Source organism: Erythrolamprus reginae, chromosome 12, assembly GCF_031021105.1.
Source record: "Erythrolamprus reginae isolate rEryReg1 chromosome 12, rEryReg1.hap1, whole genome shotgun sequence".
Taxonomy (NCBI): Eukaryota; Metazoa; Chordata; class Lepidosauria; order Squamata; family Dipsadidae; genus Erythrolamprus; species Erythrolamprus reginae.
The window spans coordinates 29,631,179-29,648,458 of NC_091961.1; the positions used below are offsets into that span (position 1 = coordinate 29,631,179).

The 17,280-nt window shown below is 40.2% G+C and overlaps 1 protein-coding gene across 1 annotated transcript in view; it reads right to left on the minus strand.

Moving 5' to 3' along the window:
• Positions 1-13,585, minus strand: part of JHY (junctional cadherin complex regulator) — a 30,986-nt gene extending 17,401 nt beyond the window's left edge. The window contains exons 1-3 of the mRNA XM_070765051.1: positions 13,464-13,585; positions 11,828-12,261; positions 5,506-6,022 (exon numbers count right to left, since the gene is read on the minus strand). Coding sequence (XP_070621152.1) covers positions 5,506-6,022; positions 11,828-12,132 — 822 coding nt within the window. The 5' untranslated portion in view covers positions 12,133-12,261; positions 13,464-13,585. The remainder of the gene's footprint in view (positions 1-5,505; positions 6,023-11,827; positions 12,262-13,463) is intronic.
• Between the last annotated feature and the right edge of the window lie 3,695 nt (positions 13,586-17,280).

A 17,280-nucleotide genomic window follows, 5' to 3' on the forward strand; every position in this document is an offset into this window, starting at 1 on the left:
TTGGACCCGTTCAATTTTGTCAATATCTTTTTGTAGGTGAGGTCTCCAGAACTGAACACAATATTCCAAATGTGGTCTCACCAGCGCTCTATATAAGGGGATCACAATCTCCCTCTTCCTGCTTGTTATACAATAGGTAATTATAGAGAATATCTAAATAAATTGAACATGTGTTAAAGAGGTAGTAGGTAAATAAGAGTACATATTGTTTCTAGAAATTTTATCTATGTAAAATTTTACTCTAAACAACTTCTGAAAGGAGCAGGGTGGATGATGATGATGATGATAATAATAATAATAATAATAATAATAATAATAATTTATTAGTTTTGTATACCGCCCCCCTTCCGAGGACCCGGAGCGGATAAAAGCCCTTGTATATGTTTTATGTTCTTGTTTTGTGTCTGTCTATAATAATAATAATAATAATAATAATAATAATAATAATAATAATAATAATAATAATAAATAAAAAAGAAATGAAAGGCAAAGAAGGTGTGGAATAAATGGTATAATGGGTTAGGAGAAAGAAAGAGGTATAGAAATAAATGTAAACAACCATGTGAGACTTATGACACAGCACTGTTAAAAATGTTTTATCGATATGTAAATTGGAAAAACGAAAAATAAAACTAAAATAAAAACATGTTGAGACTCTAGAAAGAGTGCAGAGAAGAGCAACCGGGATGATTAGTGGACTGGAGACTAAAACATAAGATGAACGGTTGCAGGAACTGGGCATGGTTGGTCTAGTGAAGAGAAGGACCAAGGGAGACTTGATAGCAGTGCTCCAATATTTGAGGGGCTGCCACAGGGAGGAGGGGGTCAGGCTATTTTCCAAAAGACCAGACAAGAAATAATGGAAAATTGATAAAGGAGAGATTCAACCTGGATTCATCTGGGAGTTGGACTAGACGACCTACAAGGTTTAATCTAATCTAATCTAATCTACTAGACAGCGACGTATCTGAAATAATATGGATTTATGGCTGGACTAGAAGATCTCCAAGATCTCCAACTCTGTCATTCTCTCCTCTTCCACTTCCTCTCCTCTTTATTCTCCTTTTTATTCTTCATTCCAATATCTCCTCTCTTCTCTTTTGTTCTCTTTATGCTTCATTCCAATATTTATTCTCCTCTTCTCTTCTATATTTTTCATTCCAATATCTCTTCTCTCCTCTTTATTCTTCATTCCAATATTTATTCTCTTCTTTTCTCTTTATATTCTTCATTCCAATATCTCTTATCTTCTCTTTACTCTTCATTCCAATATTTATTCCCTTCTCCTCTTCTCCTTTACCCTACATTCTTCATTCCAATATCTCTTCTCTTCATTCTTCATTCCAATATTTATTCTCTTTTCCTCTTCTCCTGTACTCTGCATTCTTTATTCCACTATCTCATCTCTTCTCTTTATTCTTCACTCCAATATTTATTCTCTTCTTTTCTCCTCTTCTACTCTATATTTTTCATTCCAATATCTCTTCTCTTTATTCTTCACTCCAATATTTATTCTCTTCTTTTCTCCTCTTCTCTTCTCCTCTATATTTTTCATTCCAATATCTCTTCTCTTTATTCTTCACTCCAATATTTATTCTCTTCTTTTCTCCTCTTCTCTTCTCTATATTTTTCATTCCAATATCTCTTCTCTTTATTCTTCACTCCAATATTTATTCTCTCCTCTTCTCCTCTTCTCTTCTCCTCTATATTTTTCATTCCAATATCTCTTCTCTTTATTCTTCACTCCAATATTTATTCTCTTCTTTTCTCCTCTTCTCTTCTCTATATTTTTCATTCCAATATCTCTTCTCTTTATTCTTCACTCCAATATTTATTCTCTCCTCTTCTCCTCTTCTCTTCTCCTCTATATTTTTCATTCCAATATCTCTTCTCTTTATTCTTCACTCCAATATTTATTCTCTCCTCCTCTTCTCTTCTCCTCTATATTTTTCATTCCAATATCTCTTCTCTTTATTCTTCACTCCAATATTTATTCTCTTCTTTTCTCCTCTTCTCTTCTCTATATTTTTCATTCCAATATCTCTTCTCTTTATTCTTCACTCCAATATTTATTCTCTCCTCTTCTCTTCTCCTCTATATTTTTCATTCCAATATCTCTTCTCTTTATTCTTCACTCCAATATTTATTCTCTCCTCTTCTCTTCTCCTCTATATTTTTCATTCCAATATCTCTTCTCTTTATTCTTCACTCCAATATTTATTCTCTTCTTTTCTCCTCTTCTCTTCTCTATATTTTTCATTCCAATATCTCTTCTCTTTATTCTTCACTCCAATATTTATTCTCTCCTCTTCTCCTCTTCTCTTCTCCTCTATATTTTTCATTCCAATATCTCTTCTCTTTATTCTTCACTCCAATATTTATTCTCTCCTCTTCTCCTCTTCTCCTCTTCTCCTCTATATTTTTCATTCCAATATCTCTTCTCTTTATTCTTCACTCCAATATTTATTCTCTCCTCTTCTCCTCTTCTCTTCTACTCTATATTTTTCATTCCAATATCTCTTCTCTTTATTCTTCACTCCAATATTTATTCTCTTCTTTTCTCCTCTTCTCTTCTCTATATTTTTCATTCCAATATCTCTTCTCTTTATTCTTCACTCCAATATTTATTCTCTCCTCTTCTCCTCTTCTCTTCTCCTCTATATTTTTCATTCCAATATCTCTTCTCTTTATTCTTCACTCCAATATTTATTCTCTTCTTTTCTCCTCTTCTCTTCTCCTCTATATTTTTCATTCCAATATCTCTTCTCTTTATTCTTCACTCCAATATTTATTCTCTCCTCTTCTCCTCTCCTCTTCTCCTCTATATTTTTCATTCCAATATCTCTTCTCTTCTCTTTATTCTTCATTCCAATATCTCTTATCTTCTCTTTATTTTTCATTCCAATATTTATCCTCTCCTCTCTCCCCTTCCTTCCCTCCCATCCATGTGCCAACATCTGGGGTTTAGAATATCTCAAATAGAAAAGGATATACACAAAGTCATTCCTTCCAAATAGGAAACCGAGCAAAATTCAACATTTTACTGACTGTAACGGGCCTGGAAACAACCCTCCAGCTGAGCTGGCATCGATTCAAATATTAATTAATGACTGAGGCAATCGGTTACCAACTCAGAGCCAAGCAAAAAATGTGGAGAAGATCTGAACTTTATTTATTTTAATTTATTGACTGATTTTGTCCAATACACAATGAGGGTTTTAGTGGATATACACATAGTAAAATACATGATGAAGGTTATAGAGGAGATACTCATAGTAAAATATATCTAAGAAAGAATAGAAGAGAAGATATAGTAATAGAACATATCAATGAAAGAATAGAAGAAGAGATATAGGAATAGAGGAAAGGTATAGGAGATATAGGAGAGCAATAGGACAGGGGACGGAAGGCACTCTAGTGCACTGGTACTCGCCCCTTACTGACCTCTAAGGAATCTGGAGAGGTCAACCGTAGATAATCTAAGGGTAAAGTGTTGGGGGTTTGGGGATGACACCATGGAGTCCGGTTATGAGTTCCACGCTTCGACAACTCGGTTACTGAAGTCGTATTTTTTACAGTCAAGTTTGGAGCGGTTAATATTAAGTTTAAATCCGTTGTGTGCTCTTGTGTTGTTGTGGTTGAAGCTGAAGTTAGACCACTCAGAAACAGAGTGGCTTACAGTTAGGGGAGAAAAGAATAAAGAAACGGCGGTGTGTTGGCCATACAGCTGTTGTGTGCCTGGCAGGTAGAGCATCTTTCTGCATTAGCTCTTTGAAAAAAAAAAAGATAAGATGGGAGCCACAACTTCGACCCGCAATTTTGTGTCCTCCCCCCCCACACCAACCCGAACTGTTCTATTAATGCCAATCAAATTGAGAAAATGATCAAATGGAATTGCATTTTGAGCATCGTAAGCTGTGTAATGTCTCTTCTGTTAAATTGAGGCCCGTAATTGCTTCCCCCTGCAAAAAAATAATAATAAAAAACGAAAGAGAAGGCAACAAAGCCCTGCAATCATGGGATGTCATTAGCCCCGGACCAGCAAACCGGGCCTTTGGAAGCAAACTTCAAAGGCTCCGGGTTCTTGAATTGCATTTGGCTGCTATTGTGGAAGCCCGGGCAATCTTGATGAGGTGTTTACACAGAGGTAAGGCGCAGTGGCAGAGAAAAGCTGAGTGCCTTAGTCTACTGCAGCCATTAAAAAATTGTACATTATGTTTCTGGCTTTGAAGTAAAAGGGGGAAGAGATAGAGGAAGGGGTTTTTTTGCTGCTATTTTTTTTAGACTGCAGCTGAGTGAGAGAGATGGAGGCAGCCTCCCTTCTATCAAAGGGACTCATCATCCTCGGATTCTCGGAGAATCAGGCAATCCCGCTCCGCCGGAAAAAGAAACCGATGCTTGAGAAAATGCGCCCGGAGGGGAGAATTAAGGAGACATTCAACTTCCAACCAGGTTTAGGCTATCTAGCGCAGGTGTGTGCACCCATTTAAGGACGGGGAGAGCGCTAATAGAAAGGCTCTTTTCCCCCCAGAAGGTTGAAAAGAGGCTTTAGCCGAACGAACGCTGCTTTTCTGCCGGCGGCGAGAGAGTTGTGTTTTGTTAAGGCGGGCTGTCGTCAGGCAGAAGTCGGCAACGCGGCGATCGCGGGCGCTGAGATGTTTAGCAAGCTCTTCCTTCGATGCGCCTCAAGTCCCAACCTCGCCTGGCTTTATTTCCACCTCGGATTTTTCTCTCCCCTCCAATTTTTTTTTTTTTTAAATTTTCAATTTTTTAAATTTTCAATTTTTTTATTTTTAATTTTTTTTAATTATTTATTTATTTTTTAAAAAAATAAAAAATAAAAAAAAATTCGGCAAGCTCTTCCATCTATGCTCAAGTCCCAACCCCACCGATCCCACCTCTGATTTTTCTCCCCCTCCAATTAATTTATTTTTTTAATTTTCAATTTTTTTAATTTTCAATTTTTTTATTTTTTATTTTTTAAATTTTTTTTTAAAAAAATAAAAAAAATTCAGCAAGCTCTCCCATCTATGCTCAAGTCCCAACCCCACCAATCCCACCTCTGATTTTTCTCCCCCTCCAATTAATTTATTTTTTTTATTTTTAATTTTTTTAATTTTCAATTTTTTTATTTTTAATTTTTTAAATTATTATTTTTTTTTAAAAAAAACAAAAAATTAAAAAAATTCAGCAAGCTCTTCCATCTATGCTCAAGTCCCAACCCCACCAAGCCCACCTCTGATTTTTCTCCCCCTCCAATTAATTTTATTTTTTTATTTTTTATTTTTTTTAAAAAAAATTAAAAAAATATTTTCATTCATTCATTCATTCATTTGATTTGATTGATATATATGCCGCCCTTCTGCTCCCATCAAAAGAAAAAAAAAATACAATATCTAGAAATCTAAAAGCATCCTAAAACCCCCATTTCTTTAGAACCCAATTTCTTAAAAACCAATCGTTCACTTTCATCCGATCATATATAATAATTTGTTCGTCAATTACCTTCTCTTCTGAGCCCCCTTCCCTCTGCTTTTTTCCATGGAGCCGAAGGTAGGACGCGTTCTGTTGGGTTGCTAACCCCAGCGTGGTTTTGTTTTTCTCGATGAAGTCTTTTTCGGGTCTCGGTTTCGGTTCTTGGAACCGAACCCTGCAGCTAGAGCTGGCCAAACTGTCATTGCTGTCGTAACGATGGATGATTCCTGCTTTTCCTCCTTTCTGATCCAGCCTGGAAGGTCTGTCTTGGCCATCTCTGGGTTCCAGAGTTCTGAGTTCTGAGTTCCAGAGTTCTGCAGCAATTGATGGTGAGATACTTCGAGGACTTTCCTCTAACTGGAAGTTTTTGGAGGGGATCCCGCCCTGGGAAGGACGGCTGGCCAGATCAAGGGAAGTGAAGCTGAAGTTTTCCAATTCATCCCGATGGGAATCTTTTAACCCAAGGAAGCTTCTTCCCTGGGGATTGTCTTTCCAGTTTGGATCGTAGCGCAGCGCGGAATACTCATCCACGATGTTTTCCCGAGTGCTAAAAAAAACAAAGCAAAAGGCAAAGAAATGTAAACGTTGGCCAAGAGCAGAGAACCTAAGGAGAGCCATGCTGAATCAAGCCATAGGCCATCGAGTCCAGCATTCTGTGCCACCCAGTGGGCCACCAATTGTCTCAAGCTGGCGAAGTCTTCAAGTTGCCAAGTTTGAAGATCCCTAGTCAAGAGGGTCCTGGTGTTTAAAGATATTCCAAATCTTATCTCATTAGATGTGACAACCAAATTTGAGTAGAGTAGGGTAGGGTAGAGTAGAGTAGAATAAGGAATGAATGCGCACATATATATATAAACATTTGACACATACAGAATATAGTTATAAATTAACTGCCTTGAAATGGTCCTGGGTTGGGCCTAGAGGCAAAAAGGAGCTGTGACGTTCCTTCAATATACCAGGGTGATCCGACATAAAAAACCATATAGCCCCTCCCTGGTACAGAGCTGGAAGGGATCAGGTCTGATAGCTCAAACTGCTAGTTCTCTGCTTTACAAGGCAGAGTTCACCAGATCGAATCCCAGTAAGGAAAGGGTGTGGCTAGCTGATGAGGCCAGAACAAGGCCGAAATGGGACCATCCTAGTCTCCCTTAATTTTAAAATTCCAGCTAAAAAAACATTTGACATATATATGTGTCACATGTTTTTGCTGAATTTGAAAATTAAGGGAGACTAGGATAGATCTATTTCAGCCTTATTTTGGCCTCATCAGCTAGCCATACCATCACTGGGACTTGAACTTGCAAACCTTGGCCTTGTAAAGCAGAGAATTAACCTCTAGGCTACAGTATCCAATCCCTTCAGCTCTTTATTTGTGTCGAATCACCCTGGTGTATTGAAGGAACATCACAGCTCCTATTTTGCCCCTCGGCCCAACCCAGGGCCATTTCCAAGGCAGTTAATTTATTCATAGCCGACAAACTATGTTCTGCTGAGCCATCAAACCACACCCACCCACCAGTATTTATAGAGGGAAGGCAGCTCAGGTCTTGCTCTGTTCGCCCTAGAACAAGGACGGAAACACCAGCCTGAAGATGACAAGTGGGACCTCGTCGAAACGTTGCCAGAAATCTCTAAACCCTACACTGGAAGAAACCCGAATATGCCAAGACCTTATATATATATATGACAGAGGGAGGGAGAGAGAGAGAGATGGACGAATAGATATTTATTTATTATTATTTATTAATCAGATTTGTATGCCGCCCCTCTCCGCAGACTCGCAGATATGGATGGATGGATGGAGGGAGGGAGGGAGGTAGATACCCTGTTTCCCCGAAAATAAGACGTACCCCGAAAGTAAGGCATGTCAGAGGTTTTGCAGAATTTGCTAATATAAGGCACCTCCCGAAAATAAGGCATAGTCAAGTTTACGTACGGTACGGTAGAAAAACATACGGTACCATTCAAAGCTGTTCATAGCGGTACCGTAATAATGTGGCGTCCCCTGCTGGCCCCTTCCATCGCTTTGTACCGTCCAGTACAGCAGACAAAGTCTGCTGCTGTCTCACCGCCATTACAGTCTCCACTACAGTGCGTAGACTGTAGTTCCTCTGGTGGCCGGAAGCTGCAATAGCGGGAGTATATTGTTGTACCGTATAAGTGCTGTCGTTTGTGTGTGTGGGCGCCATACCGACAGGTACCGTACCGTAATCAGTGTACCGTACGGTACACTTTCTTTGGGGGTGTCAGCTTTTCTTCCTGTGAATTTGTCTTATTTGAGAAATATAAGGCACCCTCCGAAAATAAGACGTAGCGCAACTTTTGGAGCAAAAATTAATATAAGTTAGTGTCTTAATTTCGGGAAAACACGGTAGATACGTATTTATTTATTTATTATTTAGATTTGCATGCCGCCCCTCTCCGCAGACTCGGGGCGGCTCACAGCAAAACAAAACAATTCATGACAAATCTAAATTATAATTTTAAATATTTTTAAAAACCCATTTACTAAACCAGAGGTCTTCAAACTTGGCAAATTTAAGATTTTTGGACTTCAACTTCCAGAACTCTCTAGCCAGCATAGCTGGCTGGAGAATTCTGGGAGTTGAAGTCCACAAGTCTTAAAGTTGCCAAGTTTGAGGACCCCTGTACTAAACAAACATACATACAAACATATCATGCATAAATTGTATATGCCCGGGGGAGATGTCTCAATTCCCCCATGCCTGACGACAAAGGTGGGTTTTAAGGAGTTTACGAAAGGCAAGGAGAGTAGGGGCAGTTCTAATCTCTGGGGGGAGCTGGTTCCAGAGAGTCGGTGCCGCCACAGAGAAGGCTCTTCCCCTGGGGCCCGCCAACCGACATTGTTTAGTTGACGGGACCCAGAGAAGGCCCACTCTGTGGGACCTAATCGGTCGCTGGGATTCGTGCGGCAGAAGGCGGTCTCGGAGATATTCTGGTCCAATGCCATGAAGGGCTTTATAGGTCATAACCAACACTTTGAATTGTGGCCGGAAACTGATCGGCAACCAATGCAGACTGCGGAGTGTTGCTGAAACATGGGCATACCTGGGGAAGCCCATGACTGTTCTCGCAGCTGCATTCTGCACGGGTAGGTAGGCAGGTAGGTAAGTAGATAGGTAGACAGACAGACAGATAGAGAGATAGACCGATAGATACATTAAGTTAGCCTTAATGGACTCCATCTGAATTAGAAGCGCACTAATTTGGAAACGCATCAAATTAAATCCTCCCTGAATGGCAAGTCCGGGATCCATCCTGCTCGCTCGCCCTGCCCTGCACAATTAGCATCCTTTCCTACTTGCCGATAAAACCCATTCAAGAGCCCCCTACTTTGCCCGTCGGAGAGGCATATGGGAAGCGCGCTACTCATAATAAGTCCCCCTTTCTCTCCCTTGCCATGTTTGTCTCCAAGCAGGGCATTAAATGGGACATGTTTATCATTTTTCAATTCGGGCTTAATTTAATCCTTTCAAAACCGCCATTATTTGGCATTTATGTGGCATTAACGCTCCAATGAGCATAACGAATCCAATTTTCTATCTTCGCAGAAGAGGAAAGTTAATGCGGCTCTCGGAACAAGTGGGGAATGTTTTAATTTTGCACTTAGGCGGTTATTGAATAAAAAGACACAACCGGTCCGCTGGTGCTTTCCCCCGGCAAATCCTTCAAAATAATAATGTTTTCCAGAGTGATACAGTCTAAGATCTCTTGAACATGGCGGCCCTCTGTATATTATTTGAAATCAATGAAATTTATAGCCATTAACTCGCCACTTATTCAGCTAACTGCTTCTAAAAAATGATTATATCTGCATTTCCCCCCCCAAGCCAGAGGATGAAGCGAAAGCTCGCTAGGAGACTGGCAAATGATTAAAAAACAGAGAATAACATTCAATGGAAAAGCAGGATTAAATATAAGGCGGATATACAGATCAGTGAATTAAAACACAGCTCAGTAAATACCGTATGCCTGGTATTACCAAGGTTCAGAAGTAGCCGAATGGACAGCCAATTAAACATGAGCCAATGCAATCTTAAATTGCATTAATAGAAGGCCTCCATCAAGATCAAGGGAAGTACTAATACCCACTCTATAAAACCTGAATAAGGCCACATCTAGAATACGACATCCAATTTTGGTCATCACACTATAAAAAAGATGTTGGGACTCTAGAAAGAATGCAGAAAAGAGTATAAGTGTTGGTTATGACCTATAAAGCCCTTCATGGCACCGGACCAGATTATCTCAGGGACCGCCTTCTGCTGCACAAATCCCAGCGACCAGTTAGGTCCCACAGAGTGGATCTTCTCTGGGTCCCGTCAACTAAAGAATGTCGCTTGGCGGGACCCAGGGGAAGAGCCTTCTCTGTGGCGGCCCCGGCCCTCTGGAACCAACTCCCCCCAGAGATTAGAATTGCCCCCACCCTCCTTGCCTTTCGTAAGCTGCTTAAAACCCACCTCTGCCGTCAGGCATGGGGGAATTGAGACCCTCTTCCCCCTAGGCCTTTACAATTCTATGCATGGTATGTCTGTATGTATGTTTGGTTTTTTTATATTAATGGGCTTTTAATTATTTCTAACATCAGACTACTATTGTACACTGCTTTATTGTTGCTGTTAGCCACTCCAAGTCTCCGGAGAGGGGCGGCATACAAATCCAATAAATAAATAAATAATAAAAACACCGTCCAAGCAGGAGACCCTATACCACCGGTTCTCAACCTTCCTAATGCCGCAACCTGTTAATACAGTTTCTCATGTTGTGGTGGCCCCCAACCATAAGTCTAGTGCCAAATCTCCCAACAGAGCTTTAAGCTGATTGGCAGGAAGGTGAGAGGGAACCCCCCCCACACACACACATCCTAGATCTGAATGAATGAAATATTTTCATTGAATACTTTGTTTTGTACAAAGTTGAATGTGTGCACAACCGCGTGTGAAATTGATTGTCAATCAGTGTTGCTTCCTGAGTGGACAGTTTGATTTCACAGAAGTTTGATTTACTTGGAGTTATATTGTGTTGTTTAGGTGTTCCCTTTATTTCTTTGAGCAGTGTACAACTGTGGCCAACAGAGTGACCAATGCCTGGAATGCACTACCTGACTCTGTGGCTTCTTCCCCATCCCCCCAAAAACTTTAACCTTAAACTTCTACAGTCAACCTCTCCCCATTTCTAAGAGGTCTGTAAGGGGCGTTCATAAGCGCACCACTGCGCCTACCATCCCTGTCCTACTTTCCTCTTTTATCCTTACTTTTTACTTATATTACGTTTATAGAAACCACTACTATCCTATACACCTTTGAGAAATAGGTAGGTAGGTACGTAGGCAGACGTTTCGGTGAAATCACATTCACCATCATCAGGCTGAAGTTTCAAGCTTCGTGCTGTTGTAAATATGGAATCTACGAAATGAAAATCTATGATAATAAATATATATATATATATACATATACGGTATATATATATATATATATATATATATATATATATATATAGATAGATAGATAGATAGATAGATAGATAGACAGACAGACAGACAGACAGACAGACCGACAGACCGACCGACCGACCGACAGACAGAGACAGAGACAGAGACAAAGACAGACAGACAGAGACAGAAACAAAGACAGGCAGGCAGGCAGGCTGGCAGACAGATAGAAAGATAGATATAGATAGATAACTTCTGTTCCATTGGTTGAAGAAATTTGAAAATTTGGGTGCGTCATATACTCTGAATGTAGGTTTTTTTGAAGCTTTTTCTTTCAGCCCTAATGAGGCACAAACAATCTTCAAGGCTCTTACGAGCTTGCAGGCTTTTTTCATTGCTAATTGCTCCAAAGAATGTTTTTTTTCCAGCCCTAAGTCCTTGCAGGCTGTTTTTCATTGCTACTTGCTCCAAATAATGTTTTTTCTGGCCCTAGCAAGGTGCTAACGATCTTCCCTGCTCTTACCAGCTTGCAGGCTTTTTCATTGTTACTCTCTCCAAAGAATGTTTTTTCCATCCCTGTCTTTGCAGGGTTTTTTTCATTGCGATTAGCTCCAAATAATGTTTTTCCCAGCCCTAACAAGGTGCTAAGATCTTTCTACGGCTTACTGGCTTGCAGGCATTTTCATTGTTACTCTCTCTGAAGAATTTTTTTCTAGCCCTAAGTCTTTGCAGGCTTTTTTTCATTGCTCTGAATAAAGTTTTTTAGGAGATAAAATAATGTGCTGCAGCTGACCAGACTAAGGACGCTAGCCAGATGAATACCTGGTAGGCAGGTCCCTCCCACGCCCATTTTCCTCCCCAAAAACTACAGCGCATCTTATACTCCGAAAAATATGTTACCTTTCATTTTCAGGATTTCTTTGTTCATCTTGGTCCTCACCCAACCTCTGTGTTTCTTCTCCATCGGACTCTTCTTCACTCAGGTTCATATCTTCCAAACTGTCCTTCTCTATGCTTTCCCCCGATTCTTCTCCGTAGGCCCGGCTGACCCTTTCTTGAGTTTCGCGGATCCGTTTCTGCAATTCCCACTGGTACCGAGTTTCCTCAGCAAGGCTTTCCGAATCCGATTCGTTCCGAGCCAGCCCTTCAGAGGCAGTTTGCAAGAAGGAGTAACGGCGGTGTGCTTCGGTCAAGCCTTTCGCCATCTTGCAAAAACAAATAGGTCAAGCTTCAGGGATGCCCGGACCAGTTTTGTGCCAAAGCAATCGTATTTTAAGAATAATTTCCAATGAGTTCTTGCCGTTAATCCTCAGGATGGTTTCAGCATATGCGCCCTGAGAATAAATATTATCAAAATATTAGAGAGACATGAAGAGTTCGGAGCCCTTTTAAATGCTTACAGACCCAGCAGTCTGGTGGCCACTGCTTGCTTTGCTCTTATAAAATACAGAATTATACTAGTTTTGAGCTATAGAATAGAATAGAATAGATTAGAATAGAACAGAATAGAATATGGAATGGAGTGGAATGGAATAGGAAATGGGGTGGGATGGGATAGGGAATGGAACGGAACAGAACATGGAATAGAATGGAATGGAACAGGATAGGATAGAATAATGGAATAGAACAACAGAATAGAATAGAATAGTATTCCTATTCTATTTTTTTTTGTACACTGAGAGCATATGCACCAATGACAAATCCCTTGTGTGTCCAATCACACTTGGCCAATGAAGAATTCTACTCTACTCTACCCTACCCTATAGTATTTTCTCTTCTCTTCTTGACAAATGTATATATTTCTTTTAGGTACACTAAGAGCATATGCACCAAAGACAAATTCCTTGTGTGTCTAATCACACGGCCAATGAAGAATTCTACTCTACTCTGCTCTCTTCTTGAGAAATGTATATTTTATTTTATGTGCACTGAGAGCATCTGCACCAAAGACAAATTCCTTGTGTGTCTAATCACACTTGGCCAATAAATAATTCTACTCTACTTTACTCTACTCTACCCTACCCTACCCTACAGTATTCTTTCTTCTCTTCTTGAGAAATGTCTCTTTTCTTTTATGTACACTGAGAGCATATGTACCAAAGACGAATTCCTTGTGTGTCCAATCACACTTGGCCAATGAAGAATTCTACTCTACTCTACCCTACCCTACCCTACAGTATTCTCTCTTCTCTTCTTGAGAAATGTATATTTTCTTTTATGTACACCGAGAGCATATGTACCAAAGACAAATTCCTTGTGTATCCAATCACACTTGGCCAATAAAGAATTCTGATTCCATTGAAAAGCTGCACAGTAGGGAGAATCTATGGGCTCCTCCAGGCGGGAATTCAACAGAGGAAGTCCAGGGCACCTACCGTACCTACACAGCCCTGTTGAACTACGCCATTCCTCGAGGCGGCGGGGGGGGGGGAGAAGCACAGCTTGCCCCCCCCCTCCTTCCCAGCCCCCCCCGCCTCCCCTTCAGAAAAGCCCTGCTCATCTCGGGGGTCGCCCCCCCCCCCCACCTGCTCAGTACCTTCCACCAGCCGCAGCGCTGAGGGGTATTCACAGAGCGCGTTTCCGCCGCCCCCGCTAAGCCACCAGCGTGGCTTAGGCCCCCTAGCAACGGTATACAGACGCACAAGCCGCGCCGCCCCTAGTTTCGGCGCGAACCAACTCTCTGCTAAGAGAGGGGTGTGCGTGTGTTCGGGGGAGGAAGTTGCGTTCTTGAGCTTCCGGTTTTGTCTGCAGGGAAATGGTATAGTCCAGGGATAGGTAAAGAGAGCGCGGGAGGAGGAAGGGAAGCGAGGGAAGGAGGAAGAAAAGGAGAGGGAAGAAAGGTAAAGAGGGAGGGAAGGAGGAAAGAATAGGAGGGAGGGTGGGTAGGAAGGAGGGAGGGAGGGAAGCAAAGAAAGGAGAAAGTAAAGGAGTTGGAAGATAGGGAAAAAGGGAGGGAAGGAATAGGGACGGAGGATGAATTGGAGGGAAGGAAGGAAAGTAAAGGAGGAAAAAAGATGGATGGAAGGAAGGAAGGGATAAGGAGGATGGGTGGGTGGGAGGGAGGGAAGCAAGAAAATGTGGAAGAACAAGAGATGGAAGAAAGCGAAAGAGGGAGAGAAAGAATGAAGGAATACTGAGGGTAAGTAGGAGGGAGGGAAGGAAGGAAGGAATGGAAGAATAAAAGATGAAAATTAATAAGACCAAAACTCAAATTCTAACTAAAATCATGACAACAAAACAGGTACTTTTTTGGGGAAAATTTAATTAACATAAAAGTCATTTTAAAAATTAAATACTTAGGCATATGGATGACCTCAAACTACAGTACTATAAAAAAAGACAATTACGATCAATTGCTCAAAGAGGTACAAAAGGATCTCTCCAGATGGTCTAAATTGAAACTATCCCTTATGGGGAAAACATTTGCCATTAAATCCAACATTCTCCCAAGATTTTTATACCTATTTCAAGTAGCCCCAACAAATTTAAACAAATCATTTTTCAATTCGTTGCACAAAGAAATAAGGAAATTTATCTGGGCCAAAAAAAAGGCCAGAATAAAATTGAAAAACCTTCAGGACCATAGAATTAAAGGTGGCCTTGGACTTCCTGATTTTCATACATACTACCAGGCTACAACTTTATCAATGATAAGAGATTGGGTCATTCTTAAAAATACAAGACTTCTAACTTTAGAAGGCTACGATCTTCTTGCTGGGTGGCATGCATTTTTAACAATGGATTACCATAAAATACCCAAATATTTTAAAAATCATTACCTCCGAAAAACTCTAATAACAATCTGGTATGCGATTAAGAAGAATTACTACACCTCAATACCTAAATGGGTATCCCCAAATGAATTACTTACCTTTCCCAATCTTTTCTCCCATACCAAAATATTGAGATACCACCAACTACTAGATAAAAACGATCTTCTTATATCAAAACAACAATTACAAGACAAAGGGATAAATATGGATTGGCTATCATACTTACAAATTAAATCAAAATACAAAGAACATAAAAAACAATTTGGATTCCAAAACGATAATGTAATAGACACAATTTTTTTCGGCCCTCTACCAAAAATGATCTCTAAATTATATAATTATTTATTAATACAGGGAAATTGCGAAGAGCAAGTTAAAGGATGTATGATAGCCGGGGCTAAAAATTTTGGTTACACGATTAATTTAACTGAATGGGAGAAAACTTGGACAATAAATTATAAGATGACCACAGCAATGTCCTATAAAGAAAACCAACTAAAAATGTTCTATCGATGGCATTTGCCCCCAGCAAGATTATCTAAAATGTTTCCTAATCCCCCCCCCCCCCAATTGCTGGAAATGCAAAATAAAACCTGGAACATACTACCATGCATGGTGGACCTGCATACACGTGAAAAAATACTGGATAACCATTAAAAACTTAATAGACCAAGTCATGTCAATCAACCTACCATTCAAACCCGAATTATACCTCCTCGGTGTATTTAGGCAAAACCTCACACAAACACAAAAATATCTCATCTTACAAATCTTGACTGCAGCAAGAATTTCATTTGCCCTTTTTTTGGAAACAGGAAAAAATACCACCACTACTGGTAGTCACCACCAAAATTATAGAGTGCGCAGAAATGTCCAAAATAGCAATGGAAACTCAAAATGAAAAAGATTCAGAATATTACAAAATATGGGATAATTGGTACAAATGGGTTTCAGCAAAAAAAAATTCAAACTTTTATATTATGAAAGTAATAACCTTATCTTATTTCTGAACGTTCAAAATTGGCTCAAATTAATTTACAAAACAATTCCAAAACCAACTAAATTGTAATCAAATTCGAAAAAGATTCTTTATCATATCTCTTTTTATCCGTCTTTAAATCAATAGATTATACACTATATATTACATTAACACAAATACTTACTAATACCTATGTCAACTCTTATATCTTCTTTCTTTACATACAAAAATATACTTACTATATTATACATATACTGTACACCTTCTATTATCTCCTTACACAATGTCGTATTACCTAAATACGTCTGCGCCATACGCAGATATCTGTTTTCACATTTTCTCTTTTTCTCTGTTTTTTCCCCCTCTACCCTAAATTTTTATATTTGTAAATAAATGTTAAAATCTTCTTACCCCTTTGCTCTTGCTTTCTTTTTTATAAATCATCTTTATTTATCTATTATTACCCAATACATATATGTATATACACGTATTAGAAATTGATATTTCATTGGAAACGGGACATAAGATTTACTACTACAATTTAAGATATAATTGGTAATAATAAGGATACTGTTTATTTACATAGCTTGAGAAATATTATAATGACACTAAGAAATTTACGTACCATGATGTGTAATGTTACTATTTTTCCAAATTCCTTGATATTGTACCCCTTTTCCTTACCCCCCCTATTTTTCTTCTGTTCACTCTCCCCTTCCCTTCCCTCCCCCCTTTTTTCCTGTATTTATAAATAAATTATATTTTTAAAAAAAGAAAGAAAGAAAGGGAAGGAAGGAAGGGATTGGGAGGGTAGGTAGATGGAAGGGAGAGAAACAAGGAAAGGAGGAAGAAAAAAGATAGAAAGGGAGGGGGGATGAAAAAAGGAAGGAATAGGATGGGAAGCAAGGAAGGAAGCAAGAAAAGGAGAAAAGAAAAAGTGATGGAAGAAAAGGAGGGAAGGAAGGAAGAAAGGAAAGCCAGGGAGGAAATTTACAGGACAATTTAGTCGACTGCTCCCTCTCCCTCCCTCCCTCTCTCTCTCTCTCTCGCCCTCTCCCTCTCCCCCCCCCCTCTCTCTTCTGTAAATGGCCTTTCTTATGACAGTCCCTCTGTCTTCACTTTGGCATACTGTATTTGTTTTTTTCCAAAAAGGAACTGTGTTTAATGAAAATTAAGTTGTAAGAGGTTGCAAACCTTCACATGACCAGTAGGGGGTGATTTTAACCCAAAACCTGCTGCCCTCTCCTGGTTGTCTTGATTTCTGCAGCCTGGATGTGCTGCTACCCTGTTTCCCCGATAGTAAGACGTATCGGGGGTTTCAGGGGGGTCGGCTAATATAAGCCGTACCCCGAAAGTAAGACATATGTCTTACTTTCGGGGAAACACGGGGGTATTGCCGGGGGGGGGAGCCCGATGACGTCGCTTCCAAGCTCCCCGCGCGCCCTTCGCCTCGCCGCGGCGCCACCGCCTCTTCCCCGGCTTGGTAAAGCGAAGGACGGCACTGGTTCGAAGCGAGCCGAGTGGGCGGCGGCTTGCAGCGAAGGCGCTCGTCCCAGCAACAGAGTCCTGCCGAGGCTCGGCTGCAAGCGGCCAGCGAGGCC